Source organism: Macaca nemestrina, chromosome 17 (genome assembly GCF_043159975.1).
Source record: "Macaca nemestrina isolate mMacNem1 chromosome 17, mMacNem.hap1, whole genome shotgun sequence".
NCBI classification, from domain to species: Eukaryota; Metazoa; Chordata; class Mammalia; order Primates; family Cercopithecidae; genus Macaca; species Macaca nemestrina.
Genome location: NC_092141.1, coordinates 8,712,084 through 8,737,243, shown reverse-complemented (window position 1 = coordinate 8,737,243; position 25,160 = coordinate 8,712,084). Strand labels below are relative to the sequence as shown.

Sequence of the window (25,160 nt, the reverse complement as noted above, 5' to 3'; positions counted from 1 at the left end):
CTGGAATGCAGTGGCACCATCTTAGCTCACACTGCAACCTCCGCCTCCTAGGTTCAACCAATTCTCCTGCCTCACCCTCCTGAGCAGTTGGGACTGCAGGTGCGTGCCACCACACCCAGCTAATTTTTGTATTTTTAGTAAAGACGGGGTTTCACCATATTGGCCAGGCTGGTCTCGAACTCCTGACCTCGTGATCCACCCGCCTTGGCCTCCCAAAGTGCTACTTTTTTTCAATGAAGTAATAATTGAATCACATAAAATAGGTTGGCAAGTGACTGTTAAAACATATATAAAGCAACTGATGACTCAGTTTATCAATTTCCATATACTCAATAATAGTTTAAAATATTTTGCCATATATAAAGTGATACAGTTAATTTAAAAATTACTTAAACAGAAACTTAAACTGATTTGGATATAAAATATCTGAAGCATTCTTGCTAGTTGAGGTGTTATAATGACTTCTCCAGTCACTGAATATAAACATTCAGTTTCATCTCTCCACTTCCCACTGCGTTTCTGGCTTCTTTTATTTGCCGCTTTTGTGGGGCCATCTGTTTGGAATTCATTTACTTGCAATTTACATACAGTATTTATAAGTTTGAGATAAGTTACTCCTCTGTTTTCGTGCTAGTACTTATTTAGCAGTTTGAGATGTCAGTGTTTGAATTATAAACTTGTTATGGCTTAGACATTCCCTTCCATCCTAGCAATTTGTTTTCCATGGATCTTCATAAAACTAATTGTTTTAGAAGTTGAAGTGCCAAACTCAGTAGTATTAAAGTGGCATGCAAAACTTGTGAATTTTTGTTGCCTGTCATTATCAGGCGAACCCTCCTGGTGTACTGGCCCTTTTGGATGAAGAATGCTGGTTCCCTAAAGCCACAGATAAAACCTTTGTTGAAAAACTGGTTCAAGAGCAAGGTTCCCACTCCAAGTTTCAGAAACCTCGACAACTAAAAGACAAAGCTGATTTTTGCATTATACATTATGCAGGGAAGGTAAGAGCTCTTATGTTGAATAACTGGATTAAAATGGCTGTGTTTGAAATGTTGCTACATTTTTATGAAGGTGTAACAAAGGTGCTGATAAACGAACAAGTACAGTATATATTACAAACATACTGTCTTTCAGACAGCCCAGTTTGGGGACTGTTGTATAAAAGTTTTCGGTTGAGGCTTAAAGTATTTTTGTTTTTGTGTTTGGTTTTGTGTTCTCCATTTCACCACTTTTGGCTTTGGTGCGGGATAGGTGGACTATAAGGCAGATGAGTGGCTGATGAAGAACATGGACCCCCTGAATGACAACGTGGCCACCCTTTTGCACCAGTCATCAGACAGATTTGTGGCAGAGCTTTGGAAAGATGGTAAGAAAGCGCTTATCTTTGTAATTATGCTTGACTGGAATCTTTTATAATTAAGGTTTATAGATGGTTCTTTTACATATATATGGATATATATACTTCTTTAAAGTCTTTCTTTCCCTAGAGCAGGGCTGCCATTATATCGGAATTTATCCGTTTTAAGAATACTTGGGTTAAGAAATGAATACAGAGACATCTGCCTTCTTGGTCAGATGTTATAGGGAGCACAGAAACATTCTAGGCCCGGAACCACAAAGACGTACACATATGCCCCAGGCCACCGCAGTCCCAATTCAGTTATAATCCAGGAACACTGGGATACAAAACCTGAGAAGACCTGCTCATTCCTTTTTCCCTGTGTCAGGCCTCCTGAGCTACGTCCTTCCTCACCACCTGCCCCGGACACCCAGTGGCTGGTGGATAAACTCAAGTCGCCTGCATTTAGATCAGTTGCTTTTCTTTCCATCAGTCCTCATAGTTCTTTTGTTATATGAACCTCAGGTGAAGAATTTTGGTGATTTTTGTGGTAGACTGCAAGATTTTACTAGTACCAGAAAGTCACAATGTCTCTGTGTCCGCATGCATCGTGGGAACCAGTATCTTCTCCTAGAGCTCAGCTCTCCTGCTACATTTCATCCTGGCTCCATTCCACCTCTTTGCCTGGCTTCAGGCCATGCAGGACCTCAGCCCTGGATCTACCCCTGCCTAGACCCCGTCCCTGAGGCCAGACCTATTCAGTTACCTGGATCACGTCTGCTTTCTCTATAGCATCTTAAGCCTTGTAAGCTAGCTGTCTTCTCAGAGGTAGAGGAAAAGAAATGGAAGCAGAGAACAAGGGGGCTCAGTGCAATTGGGGCCAAAGGAAAGAGACAGGAATTGAAGAATGGACACAGAGAAAGTGACTAGGGGAAATGTGACCCTATGAAAGATCATCTTAAGAATGACTGTGTCTGTCAGATCAAGTCAGTGTGAGGGATCTGCAGGGGTGGGATGCATACCTGCACGCATGCGTCCTGGGAACAGACTGTGGGCCTGAGACATAGCAAAGAGGGGACGGACCTGGGGGAAAGACGAGCTTTCCAACAAGTAAAACAGAAGGCTTTAATCTTTGTACCTTTAGGTGAAAGTCTTCAACTGACTACTGAATGCACAGTGTCACTTCCAGTGACCTACTCAGTTGAGGGATGCCGTGTGAGGACTGGGAAGAGAAGCAGGGAGCTCCAGTAGAACTTACAGTATCCTCAGTGATGAGCTCCTCTTCGCCTTGTCGATAGGCAATGTTAAGAGTGGGATATGAGAAACTGAGACGAGAACAGAAAAGACCTCTGAGCTCAGGTTGTTACAGGGTCTACAGTTCTAGAAAGGCCAGCGCTGGTGAGTTGGAAATGTGTGAGGAGGAAGAGGGAGGAGTAATGCTGCAGTCCTAAGGATTTGCATTCCTTCAGGAATCACTTCAGCTGTGACAGCATTGGGGACTGTGTAGGTTACAAAGTCTCCTCATGTTCAGCTTCTCCTCCGGATACCCTTGTAAGGTCTTAGAACACAGCAGAGGGAGTGAGATCAGTATGCAAAGTGGATCTGTGATAAATGCCATGGGAATGGCACAGTGAGTTTTTAGGGATGTGCAACAGAGGAAGGGACTGCCTTTTTCTGGGGCGCTAAGGGGAAAATGTCATAACGAGAGGATGCAATTTTCCTTGTCCTTAAAGAATAAAAATGATTTGTTGATTAAACAATGGAAGCTGACATCTCCTGAGCACCTACGAAGTGCCACACAGTGTCTTCAGCACTAATCTATGAGCATTCGTGGCCTGGTTATGCCTTAAACGTTTGCGGGTAAGAAGGTTTACATGAACTAGCTCTAGGAGTGAGCGTCTGGGGTGGCATTTGTAGAAATGAAGTTGGCAGGAGAAGTACAGAGTGATCACGGTGGAGAGGTCGAAAATCATAGCTCAGGAGGAGTCTTCCATTTGGCTTTAGAGAGGGCTGGGGCAGAGAAGAGTGAGCAGGAAATGAGGCCGGGCTGGTAGGCTGAGGCTAGGCTGGAGAGTCCTCATGTCCCATCTCTAGTGGAATTTGGACTTGAGACTGTGCTGAATAAATAGTGTCAGTAGGTTTGTGACCTTGGGTAGTGACCCATTCTGAACTCAAAGAAGTGAAACAGGCAGTGTTTGTTGGGTGGATTGGAGTGAAAGAGTCTGGAAGTGGGGAGTTGAGTATGGGACAACTGAAGATGACAGGGTATGGAGATGATGCCTGGGAAACAGGAACAGAGGAAATGGGGACTTTTCCCTGGTTTTTGAAAACCAGCCTCAAAAACTGGTTTTCTCTTCATTTTGAAGGAAAACAGGTATTGGGACCACTGACATTATAAGCATGGAAATGAGGTCCTTTATTACATATTTATTCTGACACTATGAACCCTTTTTTAGTCCTTGTCTTATATCCTTAACCAAAAATGGTGTTGGAAACACCCGTTCAGCACTTGACCCATTCGTATAATACCACATACCTAATTATGTACTTCCCATGGCAATAATCTGTGAGCTCGGTCTGGAAGCAATGAGAGACATGTCCCCTGCCTCCCAAGAGCTAGTAATCCAGTTGAGAAACCAGGATATACACAGATGCAGTAACAGAACTGAGCTAGTCTTTTTCTTGGCTCCCAGCTCCCTACTTCCTCCTTCCATTCTTCTTTAGCTTCAGGTCTCACCAGCCCCAGATACTGGAGAGGGCTTTGGCAACAATAGGTCAGAAGCTGTAGGTGTATAAGGTTTGGTGGGCAAGGGTGGAGGTGGGAGGGTGGGATGTCATACAAATTACGGATCACAGATGCTACGTCTTACAGGTAGGACCCTGTCTGGAGACTCCTTACCTGTACTTTTGTGTCTTCCATTTAAGAGATACAGGAAAGTTATTGATTTGATTACAGAAATGCTTAGAGGAAACTTTAAGCCTTGCTGAGCTCCTTCAGCCCTTGGCATGAACCTCGTTCATCTGTACTTAGTCCACAGCTCTGACCCACAGACGCCATGTTTGCACAGCCCTATTGATGGCCCTTGTCTTTCTAAAGATATGCTGTTGGGAGTGCATTTGGCCATTCTTGTCAAAATAAGCCAAGGGATATCTTATCTACCCCAGGTTTGCTTGGGCTCTGCTAGCCTCTGCTCTGGAATACTCCTAGGTGTTTGCTCTCCAGATAACGCCGCTCTTAGCAGGAGGTGCTGTCGCTCTTCAGCTTGACAGTTAGTTTCATCTGAGTGACAGAGAACACCTCAGAGGCCACTCACTGTTGGGAGGCGCTGTTCTTCAGGGCGAGGAGTGGGCAGAGAAGCAGTACCATGTTTGTCCAATTTTGAAGACAGTTTGTTTCATACATAAAGTAGTGGCAGGCATAGAGGTTTAAAGAGGGTTCTAAGGTGGAGGATTTATCACTGCTCACTCTGGATGTAGAGTTCTCAGGATAAGGGGAGCAATTTTTCTCTAGAAAAATAACCCTAGAAAAACATTATTTTCCTCTTTTTAGGGCCACTGAAATGCAAAAGCAGAAAATAACAAGTTGAACATGAACAGATGAATATATGATATATGAATATAGTTTGCCTGTGAAGGTACAACACCTAGAGTATGAAACATTTTGTGTTAAAATACAGTTTATGGCTGGGCACGGTGGCTCACGCCTGTCATCCCAGCAGTTTGGGGGGCTGAGGCAGGATGATTGCTTGACCCCAGGAGTTCAAGACCAGCCTGGGTAACACAGCGAGACCCTGTCTCCACTGAAAAAAAAAAAGAAAGAGAAAGAAAAAGAAAATAGAGTTTGTGTTAGAGTTTTCGAGTTTTCTCAAGGCCAAACCAAGAGAAATAAGATTTATTGGTGGCAGCCCTGCCCTAGAGGTTTATAATGCCTACTTTTCGCTAAAAGATGTTGTTTGGATCTCTTTACCAGCTGCGAAGGACTTCTTGGCACTTCTTAAGGTTTATATTGAGGGAAAAAAAACCCCTAAAGATTGCCTTTTCATGTCAATGTACCTCCTAGGATATTTTCATGAGTAACAGTATGATCAATAAGTATAATCTTGCTTATGATTCAAAATTATTTTAACATTTTGCTACAACAGACCTTGAATTTTGTTTTCCTTAATGGTATATCTATTGTATAGTAATTTGTATTCAGATTATTTTTTGGAAATTACATTTCCGAGAATCTGTATTGGAAGTAAAATTACACAGCAGCATAATTCGTGACAGTAAAAGCCACTAATATGTACATTTGCCATAGCGCTGTGACTTCACTGCCGTCATGTCCTAAGCTACTCACTATAAGAGATTTTTCTGATAGATGATTCAAATAGTACCTATTCCTCTTAAAATTCATCTTGCATTTACATGGGGTAATCATTTGACATTGATATCATGTAATGCTCACACCAGGAACTGGGAATGTGCTCTTTTGATTTAGCCTTAATCTATTTTATAAAGAACTTTGTCCAAATGTGCAAATGCTCTAAACAGTCATGTTTGCATGGGATCTGCCTTGGACTAGCTCCTTTTGTAGCCCGATTTCAAAGTTGACTTGTGCTGTCGAATGTCTTTCACACTAACTGAAGTGTTTGTGTATTTGCTCTTCTGTCCTGTTTTTGCTGTTTCTCTGCTTTAGAGATTCAGAATATTCAGAGAGCTTCTTTCTATGACAGTGTTTCTGGTCTTCATGAGCCACCAGGTGAATGTATAAAGCCTGTAGGTCTCCCAAAACAGAAGGGTTTTAAGCCCACAGGAAAAATGTGTGGGGGGGACTGGCAGGGTGGCCGGGGAGGGCAGGGGGTAGGCTGGGGGGCTGGGGTGGGCTTTCGGGTTTCTGTTTTGGTTTTGCTCATAGGCCTGCATGAACCTTTCATTTCATGCTCAGTTTTATTATACTTCAAGGCAAATGTTTGAGTGCATAAGCAATTTAATTGCTACTGCCTACACATTGCTTCTTATTTTATGCATAGCACTTATAGCACCGCATATTAAAAGGTATGCCACTACCTTTTCCAATAGTGCCATTGTGATACACAGTCCTCTAAGGAAATCGTTAAGAACCGATCTGCTAAATGACATCTCCTTTGCTTTTGAGTCACCTTTAAATTTTCAACTCTAAGGAATTTCCAAGGAGGAGTGTTTCCTTTTATTTAAGACACATTTTGCAGACAAATAATTACATATTTACCTCAGGTGTGTTGGTCTCCTCATTATACCTTTTGTTTGGAATGTGTGTGCATATCTGGCTACTTGCCCTTTTCTTTTCAACCAGAGGCCCTGAAACGATCTACAAGGCCTGATAATGTGCAAGTTGAGACGAAAACAGAGTGGAATGTTGTCAGGATTATACATTGAACCTTAAATTGAGCTCCACATGTTTGGGCTTTGTGATCTGAATCCTTAGCCCTGTGTTAAAATACAGCCTAACTACAGCTACAGAGTCTCCAAAAGCCCAATATAAAATGAAGCCCAGCCAGCCTTCCAAATGTTTAGTGAAATTGGCAAGTAGCGAAACTCAAAGATAAATTTATCTTATGAAATTTCCTTTATGATTTTTGGAACATGATAATGCTGAGATCCAAATCCATCTCAAAAGTTATTTTTAAAATGTTAAAGGACCATGCCTATTTTAATCCAACTCAAAATTCCTGCCATCAACTCTAGTTCACATACTATGAAAGAAGTAGATTGCAAGGATGGAGTGGGAGGAGATAAAAGATTATGCTAGAGACAGCATAAGCAGGAATGAAAATTCTACAGAACTCCAGAGGAAGAGATCTCTAAATCCAGTCCTCTTTGGCGTTGGGGAATGCTGACAGTGTTGAAATGGACAGGGGGAGCTTGGAGGTAGTTTTCGGCTATAACCTGGGACTTGGGCTTTATTAAAGGTTAGTGCTTGATCTTTTGGACTTTCTCCTAAAGTGAGTGCCCTCTTTAGATGAATTCCCTTTGGATTTCTAACCTCATAAGAGAATTCCAGGCTGTGAGCTCTTTGAAGGCAGGGCCAGTGCCTGACGTTGCTCACTGTCATCTCTTCAGCACCTGGCACAGAGGAGGCAAAGTATCACTAAGTCGCTGAGCGAGAGCTGATGGATGGGTAGGGAGTGGTGACCCCACACCCAATTTTCAGCCCCAGCAGCTTCGCCCACCGTGACCACCGAAAGCACGGGCACTCTTTCCTGTGGGACCATGATCTTTGGGGTGTATACACCAGGCATTTTGCTCTACCAGCAGCATCCAGTAGAGAGCCGCTCTTAGATGACTTCATGCTAATGAATGAGCAGCAGGGAGGCCCGTTCCCCTCACTGCACCCTCACCTTGGCACTGAAAATGTTCCCAGCTCTGTCTGTCTCTGTGAGGTGTCCTTTGGTTCAATTACTCAGCTGAACCAAGCACCAACGGTCTCAATCTCTACTTCTCCTCGGAAGCCCATCCATCTACCAAGGCCAAATATGTTCTTTGAAATTGAGTGTAATATTTTACAGCAAAATCGTTTTCTCTTTAATGTGTTTATTGATTTAAGACCACCACCCCAGAGAGGGCTAAGGGATTTTAAAATGAAAATGGAGGACTTTAATATTTCCAGTGATTTCTTGGAAGACAATGGATGGAGGAGTTTCTAGGGATCCAGATTGTGATTGCCTGTGATGTGCTGATGTGTGGTAAGCATCTCTCTAAAGCAGGTGACACAAAGCTAATAGGACCCATGTGCTTAAGTACAATTGTAATGATGGGCAAATAGCATTATGAAGAGCATGCAGGCTTCTGGGACTGGAATAAAAAGAGATTTCCAGAAGAATTACAGGACAAGTGCAAAAGAGAAAGCAACAGGGGAGAACAGGATTCCTAGAGGCAAATACGGAGGTCATACAAGTTTCTGCTATAAAGTCGAGGACTCTTTTCTTACAAGTATATCTTGAAAGTCTGGGCTTCAGAGAGAAACCAGTAGTGGAAGATGCAAGCAGAATGAACCAGCAAAAAGGGGTTGTAACCTGAAAGCTACAGGCAGGGCTTTTGGACTAAAGGGGTGATGGGTAATAGGGTAATTGGGACTATGGAAGGCTTTAGACCTGATCCAAATCATGTTGGAGGGACAATTATGTATCATTTTCACTGACGCTAGTTTATACCTGCACCTGCAATTTCCTTCATAGAACAGCACCAGTTAGGCTCTTTGAACCTCCATGTGTGCTAGATTGCAGCTGACAGGTCCGGAAGAGTGTACCACCACAGCAAAAATCAGGGAAAACCTGAGAAGTCCATGTAGAGCCAAGTATCATGACTGATAAGATGGTACCCATTTAATCTCCTTATAGATTACATCCTTCGATCATAACCTCCATCTTAAGTCCCATTTTAGAATCTGTGGTTTAGGTCTGACATAGTTTACGTGTTTAAATTGTTCTCGCTTTCAATGGATGAAGGTTTGTATTATTGTTGCAGTATATTCTGCTCCTTCCTATTTTTTGATCTCAAGTGTTAGCAATAGTTGGAAACTCACCGCAGAGAAGCAGCGCTTGGGTACTGCAGCTTGAGTTCCTGAGGGCAAGTGCAGACAGCGACATTTAGTTCTCAGGGTTATTGTGAGTATCAACTGAGGCAACGTGAACCTGAATGCGTGGCACACGGGGAGTGCCTGAATGTGTGGTAGAGTGGTAGAGTTGCCGTTGCCTTGGCTGCATCTGCAGCAGCTGCTGCTGTAATTACAGAACAACAGAGAAACCCGATAAATGTTTATTTCCTTGGCTTTCCTTAAGTCTAGTATCATTCATAGTGTCCCAAGGTTCAGCTGATAGGCCGCGGTGCCGGGCTGCCCAGTCTCAGCGTGAGTTGGGGACATGGGACTGACAAGGGGAGAAAGCGAGCACAGAGCATAGTGGAAGCTGCGGGCAAAGAGGGGCTTCCTGTCTGCCCAACGTCTTCGATGGCTGAAAGGGATAGGAAGGTAGATGGAGATAAGGGAGACATTCAAGTCTGGCTTGAGACTAGTGCTTGGGATAAAGAAGATTGTTTTCTCCTTAAATCACGTGCTTCTTCTCAACCTCTCAACTTCCTGGGGTTTTTCTAAAAATTTTCAGATGCTAGAGTAATTAGCAGATCGGTTCTAGCAACTAGTTATGTAACCACTGCAAACTTGTTATTACACTACCATGTAACAGGGATATTACGGAGACAGACTGATGTTAAGATTCTTTCTGCGAATTCATAATAGTTAAATATATTTGTTTCCAAATTGCTTGTAACAGTGACAATTTTCATCTGTATGAGGATGGAATTGTCTTACCTTATTTAAATGAGTATTGAGAACCTGCTCCATGCCTCGCACAGTGCCGGGCACTGAACACCTTTCATAAGGAGTGTGTGATGCTGCTCTCAGTCATCAGCATCTGGCTGTTGAAATTAACATTAAATAGGTTTCTTCTCCCTGTTTTGGTTTCCAGCTATATTCACTAGAATGAATTTCTGAAGATCTAGCTTCAATACTTGAAAGTAAATTTAGTAACACTAGTACTGTGGCCCATGCACAGATTTGAAAAACATAAAAGTCTTATGGACCCGTCTCCTAGATTATCCCCTAGAAGGGCCAGTTAAGGATTCTGGCACCAGCCGATTTCCTTCTATGAAACTGTTGATGGCAGTTTCATGATGAGATAGATGACACATTGCACTTTTCTTAAACTGCGAATATATCCTCACAGATTTCAGTCTGGAACTCATCTAATTTCCGACTGTTTAAATAAATTGTTATAGATTAGTAAATTAGGTGTTAGTATAAAATACTTTTCAGGCTTCTAGAACCAAGTAATGAATTTAAATGCCCACCAGCAGTCCTAACCAGGCTCTCCTGACAGCTCAGATAGAAGAATGTATAGTGCAAGAATAAACAAAGCCGGTCTTTACCCTGAAACGGTGGCTGGAGGAAAGGCACTTTGAGATTTAGAAGCAATATTAGGTCTTCCAGTGAGGTGCACTGCTCACTTCAAGGAGCTGCTGGCGTCTTCTCTTCGCACTTTCTGCCTTTCTCTGGTTTCTGCTTTGATCAACAAGAAGATATACTCTTAAAATAGAGGTTTTTCGGGTCTTGATTGTTGAGTGAAATCATACATTATTAGTGTGGCTCAAATCATTTAATGAATTTCCCAACGTGTTTCTCTTTCACTCACAAGATAATTTTGTTGGTAGAATCTAACCCAGAGTTTAAAATGTTGAATTAAAAATAGCCGGGTGCAGTGGCTCACGCCTATAATCCCAGCACTTTGGGAGGCCGAGGCGGGCAGATCACAAGGTCAGGAGTTCGAGACCAGCCTGGCCAATATGGTGAAACCCCGTCTCTGCTAAAAATACAAAAATTAGCTGGGCGTGGTGGCGGGCGCCTGTAGTCCCAGCTACTCAGAAGGCTGAGGCAGGAGAATCGCTTGAACCCGGGAGGCGGAGGTTGCTATGAGCCAAGATCGTGCCACTGCACTCCAGCCTGGGTGACAGAGCAAGACTCCATCTCAAAAAAACAAGAACTGAAAGTCTAAAGCATTATTTTTTAAAAATCTGAATATTTAGCTTTGGATTGTCCTTATTAAAATTAAATTTGAAAATCAGGATTATTATGACTATTTATCGGTTACTATATTTTTAAAAACATACACACACAACACTGACAGCAGATTGTGTTTAAGAACTGCCTGTGCGGGCTAAAGTCCTGCACAACCAGGGTAACTGAATCCTTCCAGAGCAACATGGTGCTCTTCCTCTCTCGTTGTGGTGGTGATTTGTTCTTCTGGTAAACTTCGTGCAAGTTCACTTAGCAGATGCTTATTAAATACCTCCTGTGTGCCCGGCACCAGGCACCGGCCAACATTTGGGGGTGGGAGATTGTCTCCGCTGATGGTTGGGGGGCCAGAGACACCATGGGCACAGCTTTCGGGGCCCTGAGTATGTGAGATGCTGGAAAAATGTTCCCTGGGGAAACTCAGTCCAGTGAGAAGACGCACAGAACAGTGTGGAGGTTCTGTCCCAGGGATTTGAAGCCTAGAGAAGGGAGTGGCCTATTTAGCTTTGGAGGCAGGGTGAAAACCGAGCCTAAGAAGGTTTCCCTGAGGTAGCTGGTAAAGGAATGGAGATTTAAAAGTATTTAAGGGTTTGCCAAGATGACTGGAGCAGGCTGGGCATTCCAGGCAGAGAGAAAAGCATGGGATGTGAAGTCATTGTGTCTTTGGACAAATGCAACTAGTTTGTACAGTTGGCCGTTAGGGGCATGAGTGAAAGGGACAAGAGAGGTGCCTTCACTGAGCACTTGAATGTTTTTCAGGCTCACAGCTCTGAAGCGTGGTCTCTTTAGCTCCCTTTCAAGAGGAGGAAATTGAGAAGTTGGGTCACTTGCCCCAGAATCACCCAGCTCATGAGTGAGTGTGGTGTGTCTGGCTCTGAGTGGAGGCCATCACTGTGCTGTCCTACTGAGCTGAGTTATTTGGACAATATCCGACAGGCTGTGGGAGAAACTCAAGGATGTTAATGCATAGTTTTATCTTTTAGAAATGGCTGCTACATTACACAGGGACAGAAGGTGTAAATGAAGGAACCATGTAGCACTGCGGGTAGAGGATGAAATGGGGGAGAAGTGCAGGATCCAGGTCAGAAGCAGGAGCCCAGCAAGGGCAGGGGAGAGGAGGGTGGATCGATGACATCTTAACCTTTGGCTTGACCACTTTTGGTCAGTGGTTCCATGGGATAGGAAACCCAGGAGGAAGAACAGGATAGAGGGTAGGTCCATGCTTGGGTTTAAGACATGGGCCTTTGTCCCCTCTCCATATCCTTCGTTTTTTTTTTTGTTTTGTTTTGTTTTGTTTTGAGACAGAGTCTCGCTCTGTTGCCCAGGCTGGAGTGCAGTGGCACGATCTCAGCTCACTGCGACCTCTGTTTCCTGAGTTCAGGCAATTTTCTCCCTCAGCCTCAGCAATTCTCCTGCCTCAGCCTTCCAAGTAGCTGGAACTACAGGTGTGTACCACCACACCCAGCTAATTTTTGTATTTGTTATACTTTTAGTAGAGACAAGGTTTCACCATGTCGGCCAGGCTGGTCTCCAACTCCTGACCTCAGGTGATCCTCCCGCCTTGGCCTCCTAAAATACTGGGATTACAGGTGTGAGTCACCCGTGCCCGGCCTTCATTCCTCTTTAACTCCTCCTCCTCTGAGCTCCTTGGGGATGGTCTTAGGTCCTCATCTCTTTCTGGTCTCCCCTAGATAAAAGTTGACAACTCCCGAATTTACCTTTCTAGTTCAGACCTCTCTTCCTAGCAGCAGACTGGAATATTCCTCTTGTCATTTGACATCTCTCTTACACTTCAAAGTCCCCGGGCATCCCAGACTGACTTAGAGTTTGGGTCTTGTCTTCCCATCCACAAAACCCACTTCCCTCCTTGTCTTCCCTACCAGCCATTCAGTTGCTCAAGCCACAATCCTAGCAGTTATTCTTGAAATGCTCCTCTGCCTCACTATGCATATTGAATTCATCACAACAGCAAGTCAATTTTCCCACTAAAATACCTCTTGAATCTTCCTTCTCGATCCATCTTCATAATCTCACTAGCTCCAGCTGCCCTCATCGCCTAGACCCTGGACTCCTGGAAGGGTCACCTGTCTGGTCTCCCCACTTCCACTTCTCCCCTCCCCCTTCCCCAGGCCATTCTGCAGGCAGCAGCCAGTGCAAGTGTTGTAAGCTCCTCCTCATACTGGTGCCTCCTTCTCCGGGCTGGCCTTCCTTCGCTTCTTCCTGCCCCTGGTCTTTCACGTATGCTGATTGCACCAACTGGAGTGGTCATCTTCCCACAGGCCCAATCTTAATTTTATTAAATTCTTAATACCCTCTTCCCACAGGGTATTATATGGCATTTCCCCAGAGAGATCTCTAACCACTCATTTCTCCTATAACATCCTGTTATTTTCTTTGAATGCATTTCTCACCTTTTTAAATTACAAACATATTTAATGTTTACATAATTTATCCACTGACATGTATAGATCAAGCACGTTAGTGCCAGGCGTGATGCTGGGAGCAGGGATGCCACATTGAGTCAAAGCAGACATGCTAGGATTGAACAAGCATTTGTAGAAGGCAGAGGCACCTTTGTGACATCTGAGTGGAGAGTAGAATACAAGTGGTTGGCAGCTGGCTCTGGGTGGTCAGGTGTATCTAGTTAGAGTCATAGCTGAGATCACCTGGGTTAGGAATCTGGCTTGAGAAAAGCAGAGGGCCAACGTCAGCACTTGTATTGTGCCTTATTCTAGAAGGGTTGCAGATGAATTGATTTGGGATCCCAGCTGAGTGCCATGAGGTACAGGAAAAGCAGAAGAGAAATCATCAGGAAACATGGGACTGAAGTAGCAAGAGGGAAGTGGGGTACAGGAGAAGGTGGGGCTCCGAAAAACGCCAGGAGTGGAGAGTTTTTAGAATGCTGCTGTGACATCACCAGGTAAACATACCGGTGTCAAGAAAAACAAGCACTAGGTGGTGTCTATTCATTTAGCAATTGACCAGTCACTGCCTGAGTAGTGTTGGGCAGGAGAGGAAGAGGACGGGCCATAAGCCAGTTGGCTACACACTGGGAAGTTAGTGGGAGAGGATATGGTGTAGCAAGGGTGTGAACTGCTCAAGAAAGAAGCTTGGCTCTGACAAGAGAAGTGGGCAGATACAGGGTGAAGGGAAGATCAGTATTTTATGGGGCCTGCAGAAATGGGTTTGGTGCTGGTTTCTGCTGGGGCAAGTGAAGGAGGAGAGGTCGAAGGCACAGGAGAGAACGGCGGTCTCTGAAGTAGACAGTCTCCAATGCACAAGCGAAAGAGGTAGCTCTGACCCACACCCTTGAATCTGGTAGCTTTGCTTGGAAGCAGTTGTAGTATAGCGTGCATGCATGGGCCTGGAAATTAAACAGCTTTTACCCGCCCTTCTCCCAGCTTCCACTGAAGACCTGCGTAACTTGAGCAGTTCGCTTTTACCTCCCGGGGTCATGATTCTCTGCTGTTAAAAACCTCATTGGGAATTGATAATCGAATGAGATCTTGCACATAAAGCTCTTCACACAGCGTCAGGTCCCCATGTTTCTGTCATAGGAAACAAATGAAAGAAATGAGGTGTCCATTAGGGTTGAGGAGGGCATTAGGAAGGGCAGTTCCATTGATAATTCTGATTGATTTTAAAGTATTTGAGTAATGTGTTTCATTCATTTAATTTGTTTTCGGTAAGAGGTTATGTACATTATGCACCAAATGTTTTGCTTATGGCTGGTGCACTGTTTATGATCTCATCATTAGGAGTACTAGGTCTTTGTGGATAATATAAAAATATCAGTTGCTCTAACAAGGGAATGTCTGACAAGTTTAGCCACTGAACACCGAGGAAGCTTAGGCATTATTCTTTTCAAAATGGTCCTTCCTATTTTGTGTTCTTGCCCTTTAATAAGTGTTACTCATGTTTTGAGAAGAGAGCTGAAGCTTACACATTGCTAAAAATCTGAACTCCTGTAATCTAATTTTCCTGCATTTGTTCCTAAAACTTGAATGACTTTTCTTACTGAAAATCTAATGACTAATAAGAGAGAATTCTGGTCCCTACTCCCTGAGGTTGTTCATTAAGTGGATTTGTACAGATATTCTTATATTTTTATGAGCCATTTCCTATTTGGAGGCCTTTCACAGTGTCAGTCTGTATGTATCAATAATGCCAGCCAACGAGTTTTCATTTACCAAATAATTGTAAATGTAACAGGCAGAATGTTATCCAAGATAGTGAATTCCTGAAGCTAGCGCAGCGGAAGGCATCTGCTGGTGTATGTTAGTGAGGAGCTGTCACAGCACTACAGTCTCCTGCCATATAAGTGTGTGGCTGTTAGTTCCCGGCTTGTGCAGTGCCTAAGTATGCTGACTGCCTTACCTATATGGCATCTCCTGTCATTTGTTCCACAAAGCTTGTGCTGCTGCACTTTCACTGTGTCTTTTCTTTCCCTGCTAACGAGTGAGGTTTGGCTTATATTTGTTTTCTCCTTTCTCCTCCCCAGTGGACCGTATCGTGGGTCTGGATCAAGTCACTGGTATGACTGAGACAGCTTTTGGCTCCGCATATAAAACCAAGAAGGGCATGTTTCGTACCGTCGGGCAGCTCTACAAAGAATCTCTGACCAAGCTGATGGCAACCCTCCGAAACACCAACCCTAACTTCGTTCGCTGCATCATTCCCAATCACGAGAAGAGGGTATGTGCTGAGCAAAACATATGCGAGTATTTTAAATTGATCTAGGTCAGGTGCTAAAGATTAAACTACGAAACTATTGTTTGCTTGATTAGGCTGGAAAATTGGATCCACACCTAGTCCTAGATCAGCTGCGCTGTAACGGTGTCCTGGAAGGGATCCGCATCTGTCGCCAGGGCTTCCCCAACCGAATAGTTTTCCAGGAATTCAGACAGAGGTATTGCTAACTTTTACTTTTTTTGCTTACGTATCAAAGCTTATCTTCATATGAATTAAAACAGTGATATAATAAGGAAATCTTTTTCCTTATCCCCTACATAGTTTGTTTTCTTATATAGCAAACATATAGTGACGTACTGGAGAAGGACAACCCTTAATTACCTTGATTATTGGTAGGAAGATTGAGTGCGTACTTTCTAAAAAGGCAGCGTGCTAGGAACTGCTGTGGGTGCTGCAAAGAAACATGCCATGTTTTCAGGGCCCTGAAGTGAGCTTTGAGATAAACATAGAAAGCTGGAAGCTTACAGTTTACTCATTCAGACAGGTCTACCTGGGATTCAAACATAATTATGTTTGTTTGTTTATTTATTTATTTATTATTTTTGAGACGGAGTCTTCACTCCATCACCCAGGCTGGAGTGCAGTGGCGCCATCTCGGCTCACTGCAGCCTCCACCTCTCAGGTTCAAGCAATTCTCCTACCTCAGCCTCCTGAGTTGCTGGGACTACAGACACGTGCCACCACTCCCGGCTAGTTTTTTGTATTTTTAGTAGAGACAGGGTTTCACCAAGCTAGCCAGGATGGTCTCGATCTCCTGACCTCGTGATCCCGCCTCGGCCTCCCAAGGTGCTGGGATTACAGGCCAAACATAATTATTTTTAAAATTGATTTTTTAAATAGATAAGTAATGTATGTTCCTTTTAGGAAAGTTTGAAAATACAAGAGAAGAAAGAAAGTAAATAAAAATCATCCAGGAGTGATTCCTAAAAACATGTTGGGGTACTTCTTTCCATCTTTTCTCAATGAATATTATCTATATGCGTGTGTGTATGTGTATGAATTTTTTTCCAATGTATGTGTGTACATGTGCGCACACATGCATACAATTACAATCTTTTAGCTAACGTAGGAAAAGGAGTACATAGATTAGAAAAGGATTAAGAAAAAACAAAAGGGAAAAGATCTATCAACCTGCAGTGGAAATGGATACAAACATATGATGGGAGTTATTTTTAACTTTTATTTGGTAATTTTCTTGAATAGTTACTTTAGTTTGCTTTTTTTCTTCCTTTTTCTGGAAATCAGATTTCAAAGTTTGACACCATTTGTTGTTCCATGAAATAAATGGTGCTGCCGGGTCAAAGAATGGTCCTTGTGTACTTTCTCCCACTGTTCCAGATAGTCACCTTGAGAAGCCCTTGCAGTCCTTGTGTGTCTTCAGGAAGGCCGTCGTTCTGATCCTATTGTATGATAAAGTCTGGTAGATTTTCATTTTTTATTGTTAGGAGAAAAAGGGAGTATGATTGGCATCCAAGATACAAAGTTGACTGACGTAGCCAGGATTCCTCCTTTAATATAGCCAGTATCTTTTATTTTTCTGATTGAGGGATAGCCTGTATACAGTGAGGTGCACAGATTTTAAATGTGCAGCTCAGTGAGCACATGTACGTGTGTGCACCCTGACCACTGTCATGTCACATGTCACCCTGATGTTGTCTGATGTTCTGAATAGAAGCCTATGAACACAACTCTTACAGCCCTTCCTGTTATCTAATAAATACTACAAATTGACAGTGACTTAGAGTGCAGAAAGCCAGATCTCTTTTGCATCTTGAGGATATGAACATTTTGTAGGAAATGAAGATAAATGAAAGGTTTCTAAAACAGCATGCTTTTGATTTTTCTCTGCCACAACCTCCTAAACCTACTTTTTGACCTGAAAGAACTAACCTCATTTTTACTTATGAGAAATAGAAAGTAGATCTACAGAAAACATCAGATTATCACCAGTTCATTTCTTTACTCTTAATTTAACATGTATTTACATACCCAACATTCTATTGCCTCTTAGAGCAAAACTCACAGTTAGCAGATACACATTGTCCACAAATTTCTACAAAATACTTCTTGGAATATTTTCTTACAGATATGAGATCCTAACTCCAAATGCTATTCCTAAAGGTTTTATGGATGGCAAACAGGCCTGTGAACGAATGGTAAGCTTTTCTTGATTTTTTTCTGGTTTGTAGACTTAATCTAATCTTTCTTGTAGTTAAAAAAAAAAAAAGTAAATGAACTCTTTCTGTCTTAGATCCGGGCTTTAGAATTGGACCCAAACTTGTACAGAATTGGACAGAGCAAGATATTTTTCAGAGCTGGAGTTCTGGCACACTTAGAGGAAGAGAGAGATTTAAAAATCACCGACATCATTATCTTCTTCCAGGCCGTTTGCAGAGGTTACCTAGCCAGAAAGTAAGTGGTTATTCACGAATTCATCGTTCACTGAGGATGCACTTGTGCTAAATCAGCATTGTGTTTTGGGCTAGGGATGCAAGAGTATGTGAAACATAAAGTCTGTCCTTATGGAAACTGCTTTCTAGTGGCAGAGATAGGTAAATACATGAACATTCTAAGTAATGAGATGTTGCAATAAGAAAACACACAAGGAGGCCGGGCATGGCAGCTCAGGCCTGTAATCCCAGCACTTTGGGAGGCCAAAGTGGGGCAGATCACTTGAGCTCAGGAGTTCGAGACCAGCCAGGGCAACATGGCGAAACCCCATCTCTACTAAAAATATAAAAGGTAGCCAGGCTTTGTAACACGTGCCTGTAGTCCCAGCTACCTGGGGGAACTGAGGCAGGAGGCTCTCTTGAACCTGGGAGGTCAAGGCTGCAGTAAGCCAAGATGGCACCACTGCACCCCAGCCTAGGTGACAAAGTGAGACCCTATCTCAAACACACACACACACACACACACACACACAAAGGGGCCAAGGGGCTTGGGGTCCTGCTTCAGCTCAAGTCCTCAGAGAATACTTCTCTGAGGCTGAAACCTCAAGGATAAGAAGGCTGGCCCTGTGAAGGGAGGAGAGAGAAGCTTTTCAGTAAGGGAACTACAGCAGCATTGTGGCAAGAGTCTGGCAGCATTTGAGAAGGTGACACAGTCCATGTGGCTGGAGCAGGATGAGTGAGAGGGGGAACAAGGTGAGAGAAGAGGCTTGAGAATCAGACGCTGGACAGGGGTTAGGAGTGCAGTGAAGGGAATCTATACTGTTAAGGCCGCCTGGCTGTGGTGTGCAGAATCCACTGAGACAGGCCAAGAGTAGAATTGGGAGGGCCAGTTGGGAAGCTGTCTTAGTGATTCAGGTAGAACATGATGGTGCCTGGACCCAAGAAGGTGGTGTTGGAGAATGAGAGAAAAGTTGTTAAATTTGAGATGGAATTCAAAGAACTTAGAACCGATTTGGATTTAGAAGGTAGTACTGGTATACTTCTTCCTACTGAACACTTAGGGTTTGGGAGTGAGAGAAGTTGAGAGAGGTTGAATAGTTTGTCATCCAGACAGTTTTGAGCAAACAGAATCTGAACTCCTGCACTGGAAGTCAGCACTCTGCAATAATGTCTCCTACATGTGGGTTGGAAAACAGCTCTGGTTCCTGGGCAGTCGCTTGCCCAGACCGTGGTCAAGAGGGCTTTAAACAGAAGAAGGTAAAGGCAATATTGGTTTTTTGGGTTTTTTGTTTTGTTGTTGTTTTTTTTTTTTTTTTTTTTGCCTATAAAATAGAATACGGAGTAAAAAGAGTAGCATGGAAAGTTGAAGACAAATAGATGATATCTTCTGGTTGATACTAAGAAACATTTGGCAAAAAGGAGTAAAAAACTTGAGTTTTTATATACTAATGTTTAGATACTATATAAATAATAAAGTGACCCTGTTGATAGCAAAGAGCCTCCTCACTGTATCCACTGAACTGCAGAATGCCTAACATGGCATAAGGAGTGAGCAATGGCAGGTGCCAGGCTAACTTCATAGAGTTAGCAAAAAACTTGACACCTGCCAGAAACATGCTACAACTATCAAAAGCACAGGAAACAAACTATGTAGATATACTTTGTGCAGCTTTTTCATAGATCTAAACCTTGCTTGCAAAATTTGCAAGATAGGAACTTAAAAACAAGATATTTCACTTGCATTATTTCATCTTAAGGACTTAAATCTAACAAATCCATGTAATCATATATGTAGGCCGACATGCCTTTGCCTTTGCAGCCCTTTGCCCCTAAATATTTTAGTCACACTATGTATATGGTAGGCTGGGACTTAAAATTAGGATACATCAAAAAAAGAAGATAACCTGTTCAAAGGAACCAGATTGTACTGTGGAAAAACGCAGAATAGTGCTAATAGTCAAAAAAAAAAATAGGTGTCTTTACAGAAATCCATGAACTTGAGCTTGAAGCGCCCTGGAGGACATTGGGATAAGGATAAAAAGGCGGGGAAGGAGCTAAAGTGATTCTGAACACTTTCAAAGTCCACTTTCCAAACACTCAGAGATAGGTTGATGTCACAGCTCCCTCATGAAAACCTGGAGGACAGTGCCTGACACACAGGCTCAGTAAAAACCAGCCGACCACAGTGCAGAAGGAAACCAGCTGCCTCATTCCACTAAACAAAGTGCCCGGCATGTTTCTGACTCATCATTTGACAGTTTTATCTCCCAGAGGGCCAAGGAAGCAACTAGGGCAGTAGTTTTTAAATAAGAAGATTGGCTGAATTTTTACAGCATTCCTGAAGGTGATTGCAAGAATTGGAAGGTGATGCTTAATAAATTCAAAAGTCATTTTTGAAACTTTTGTTTTTGTAGTAGAAACTCTTGGAATTAAGACTTGGCCAATCCCGGCCAGGCACAGTGGATCACTTGAGGTCAGGAGTTCAAGACCAGCCAGACCAACATGGCGAAACCCTGTCTCTACTAAAAATACAAAAAATTAGCAGGGCATGGTGGTGCACGCCTGTAGTCCCAGCTTCTCGGGAGGCTGAGGGACGAGAATCGCTTGAGCCCAAGAGGTTGCAGTGAGCCAAGATTGCACCACTGCAGTCCAGCCTGGGCAACAGAGCAAGACTGTCTCAAAAAAAAAAAAAAAAGACTTGGCCAATTCTTTTTGGCTGGTAGGAATAAGTTAGAAGGTTTTGTAAGGAGCAAGAATAAAAACAGTTATGAAGCAGTGGACTCAGGGAAAATTCTAACCAGCAAGGAGGAATTTGTTGGCAGTATGGCAGTTGTGGGATTCTTGCAAGGAAATGTGACAGGTAGGTCATTTCTGCTCTAAAACAGCAACTGTCTCTCTTTTCTTAAGACACTCCCACTCCTGATACCGCTGTTTGCTGGAGTGAATGAATAATTGGAAATGTTTTTCTTGTTTTTTCCATCGCCTTCAATTGCTTCTCTTTCCCAGGAGCGTCCTATAGCTGCTCCTGCAAGCTGTTGTAAAAGGACTTCAGAGAAACAATTACAGATTATTTCTAGGAAATACCCAGTTAATTTACTCAACAAACACATCCTCAGGAGGCCTGGAGTCTGTCAGTCACTTGGTTGTGTCCACAAAAATGCCTGGGCCGCGATCCCCGCCCCTGAGGAGCTCAGAGTCTAGGTGGGAGCGCAGCCGTGTGAGTGGACTGTCGGAGTGGAGCCTCAGCACTGTCGGTGGGCCCAGGAGGCTCAGGCCGTTCTGGTGCTCTGGAATCCAGGGATGTGATGTCCAGTAGTGGGTAGCCCCCGGAGGAGTGCAGCGCGCAAGGCACTTGGGATTGGCTGAGGAAAAGCCGCTAAGTTCTGAGTCTCGGAGTCCTTTGTCAAGATCTAAAGTGCAGCTTTGGTAGCGTGGTGGGGTAGAAAGCTGACTGCTGGAAGCCAGGAAGTCAGTAACAGGAACGTTTGCCTGTGGACCCTGAGAGTTTCATAAGGAGTAGAAAAATATCAATTGTCTGTCGAAGGAATGGCAAGGTAATGAGCTTCATTTGGGCCTGGGGGTTGTTTTTGGCAGGAGGGGGTTTCAGGGTTTCTGTGTTCCTGAAGGAGAGTGAGAAATTGAAAACACCAGAGTGAAGGCGAATGGGAACTGGGTCTCAGACCCTGCTCTGGGGCCGAGGAGGTGGCAGGGTGTAGTGGGAAGCCCAGGTGTGGTCATGAGGAGGCGAGGGCTCCACAGAGCAAGAGTCATCTCCAGGCCCTGGATGAGGCCTGGCCATAAATGAGAGACACTGACAGACCCACAGGCAAATGTTCCTATTACTGACTTCCTGGCTCCAGCAGTCGGCTTTCTACCCCACCACGCTACCAAAGCCGCACTTTAGATCTTGACAAAGGACTCCCAGACCCAGAACTTAGCGGCTTTTCCTCAGCCGAATCCACGTGCCTTAAGCGCTACACTCCCATTCTAGCTTTTGAGTGCTGCGCTCCATTGTGGCAAAGTGGAGGCAAGGAGGAGAAACATTACCTTGGGAGATGGGGAGAAATGTTTCTTCTGTGACATACCAAAAGGAAAACAAGAGAGTAGCTCCTAAAGGCACAATAAAGAGCAGCAGCACAGAAAACGGGCCCTTCTGTCTACTGTCTTCATTGCCTCAGGAAAATCGGTGTCTTAGTGTGGGCAGTGTGGGTATATGGCTGAGTGGCAGCAGGACGATGTGCAGGGCAGCATCCGTGAAGAAAGTCAGTGCAGGAACTGGTGCCAGGGGCCTGAGGTGGGCTGAGCAGCCCAACAAGCCAGTGTGGCTTCAAGCGGCCAGAACGACTTCCTTGTGTGTCTCACCCAGGACTTGATTGATGCATCCATTCCCTATCCTAGACAGAGAACATGGGCCTTTAGAAAGGCTTCTTATGACAGCAGCCATTCAGGCACTTTTTTCTTTACATCATAAGTTTTTCTTATTGTTCTTCAGGGCCTTTGCCAAGAAGCAGCAGCAACTAAGTGCCTTAAAGGTCTTGCAGCGGAACTGTGCCGCGTACCTGAAGTTACGGCACTGGCAGTGGTGGCGAGTCTTCACAAAGGTGAGCTCAGCTCCCTTCTTTCCAGATCCCTTTCAAACAGCAGAGTCTGATCAGGAAAAACCCACAGGAAAGAGCCGGAATGATAAACTGCTTAATTTTGTCATAGGTGAAGCCGCTTCTACAAGTGACTCGGCAGGAGGAAGAACTTCAGGCCAAAGATGAAGAGCTGTTGAAGGTGAAGGAGAAGCAGACGAAGGTGGAAGGAGAGCTGGAGGAGATGGAGCGGAAGCACCAGCAGGTGTGTGCGGTGACCCTGTAACTCCCACTTGGCCCTGAATCTCTATGCGATCTTGCACTGATGGCAACCCCCACACATTTCATTATGAATAGCTATACCCACCATGTCATCTTATGTTATGTGAGGCCTTTTCACTCATTTCCAAATTGTATACATTTTGCCAATAGAGTTAACAGATGCATTCTGCCTTGCATTTTAGATTTATGTAAGTTAAAATTAACCTTACCTCTTGCATCTTTGCTTTTGTGATTCTTGCTGTCAAGCATGTACTTAACACCTGTTTTCGATGAGGCTCCCAGTAATGTCACCTTCCTGTGTCTGTTGATGAGGGGAAACAGAAAAACAGTCAGAAGGGCGAGATGCTTGAGTAGAGGTCACCACCTATGCTTCTCTGGCAGCAGCGGTCTCGAATGTGTGTCCCTCTTCTGGGAAGCCTTCATGGACAAAGCAGAGGCTCAGGAGATGTTTGTTGTGACAATAATAGAATTATAGCGTTCAAGGCCAAAAATATTAACAATAAAGGCCAAGGATATCACTTACTACCAAACAGGCATTAGTAATCACCATGAACTTTATGGCGTTTGAATAATATTTTCACTCTCCTATTTATCTGTCCCTTGTAAATTACCTTCATAGATGAACTATAATGAATTTAATATGTATTATTCACAGTAACTTGAAACAACAGGAACAACCAAAATATTTTCATCTAGCTTATTTTGCTATAGACAAAAACGTATTTGAAAGTTCTGCCTGTGATGTTATATATTTTTATCTCCCAGTTTCTTTGATGTGCATTGACCATTGAAATCAACGGTGAATATATACTGTGTACGTATGTAATGGGGCAAATCATTGACACTTTATTGTGACTGCAGCTTTTAGAAGAGAAGAACATCCTTGCAGAACAACTACAAGCAGAGACTGAGCTCTTTGCTGAAGCAGAAGAGATGAGGGCAAGACTTGCTGCTAAAAAGCAGGAATTAGAAGAGATTCTACATGACTTGGAGTCTAGGGTGGAAGAAGAAGAAGAAAGAAACCAAATCCTCCAAAATGAAAAGAAAAAAATGCAAGCACATATTCAGGTATCTACAATAATTTTTACTTAGAAGCATATTTTGGATTTTCAAGTGGATCTGTTGAATAAATAGAAGTTATGTGTGTGGATTCTTGAGTCCACAGAGAAGCAAAAGGGTTCTGGGTCGTGAGAAGCCACCCTTAGAAAGATAAGCATCATTTAAAACACACCTGTAATAGATTTTCTTTGAACACAGATTTGTCATTTTGAATAGGGATCTTTTTTATGTTCTAAGTGGCACCTTACAGTTTGCAAAGAGATTCAAAGTCACAAACCTCCCAGGGTCTGTAGCATTCTGTAGAAGACCTAACTTGTTCTTCATGTTGTCAGTGATATCTAATGAATGTTGCTCACTCCATTCATTAGATAGACACCTACTACATGGTTTGGCTAATAAGAAATGCTCAGCACTGAAATAGGAGGTGGCCAATAGTCAGAATGAGAATTTTTAAAAACTAGCCCTTCCCTGGTACTTAACTTTCTTTTTGAATTACAGACTGTACTCATGAGGCACAATTTTTGGATTCTGATTGAAACAGGCAAATGTACTTTTTAAATGGGTCTTTATGTTTTAGGAGCACAGCCTGAAGGTTTTACAAATGAACTATGATGCCTGGGATTTGCTTCAGAATAACCCATGGGGAGAAGGGAGCAGGTGGAGGCATACACGAAATGGAACTGACCATGAGTTGATGCTTGTTAAGGGCAGGGTGATGCTACTGTGTGGAGCTCATTATGCTGGTCCGTGTGCTTAGATGTGTGTTTGAAATTTTTACAATAAAATACTCATTTTTTGCAAGGGTTTCATTCTAAAATTAACAATGAGTAAATTATTTAGCCAAAGATACTCTTGAACATTTCCTTAAGTTGGCCATGTGTTCATTTGTACAACCCTGGTTTTGGTTTATTGGGGTTTTTTTTTTTTTGGTTTTTGCTTTTTTGTTTTGTTTTTGAGACAGAGTCTCACTTTGTTGCCCAGGCTGGAGTGCAATGGCGCAATCTCGGCTCACTGCAACCTCCACCTCCTGGATTCAAGTGATTCCCCTGCCTCAGCCTCCCCAGTAGCTGGGATTACAGGCACCTGCTACCACACCCAGCTAATTTTTGTATTTTTAGTAGAGACGAGGTTTCACCATGTTGGCCAGGCTGGTCTCAAACTCTTGACCTCAGGTG

At 43.4% G+C, this 25,160-nt stretch overlaps 1 protein-coding gene across 11 annotated transcripts in view; it reads left to right on the top strand.

Annotated features, from left to right (window-relative positions):
- Positions 1–25,160, top strand: part of LOC105474109 (myosin heavy chain 10) — a 153,887-nt gene that overhangs the window by 91,559 nt on the left and 37,168 nt on the right. For 6 of the 11 annotated variants that reach the window (XM_011728518.3, XM_011728546.3, XM_011728509.3 and 3 more), the window contains 9 exons: positions 828–1,001; positions 1,252–1,366; positions 15,430–15,623; positions 15,716–15,837; positions 17,767–17,836; positions 17,932–18,092; positions 22,563–22,671; positions 22,778–22,909; positions 23,788–23,994. In XM_011728518.3, the coding sequence (XP_011726820.1) occupies positions 828–1,001; positions 1,252–1,366; positions 15,430–15,623; positions 15,716–15,837; positions 17,767–17,836; positions 17,932–18,092; positions 22,563–22,671; positions 22,778–22,909; positions 23,788–23,994 (1,284 nt within the window). Of the gene's footprint in view, positions 1–827; positions 1,002–1,251; positions 1,367–6,020; positions 6,084–15,429; positions 15,624–15,715; positions 15,838–17,766; positions 17,837–17,931; positions 18,093–22,562; positions 22,672–22,777; positions 22,910–23,787; positions 23,995–25,160 lie in introns of all 11 variants that reach the window. The other 5 variants (XM_011728488.3, XM_011728500.3, XM_011728480.3 and 2 more) reach the window with 1 other exon arrangement.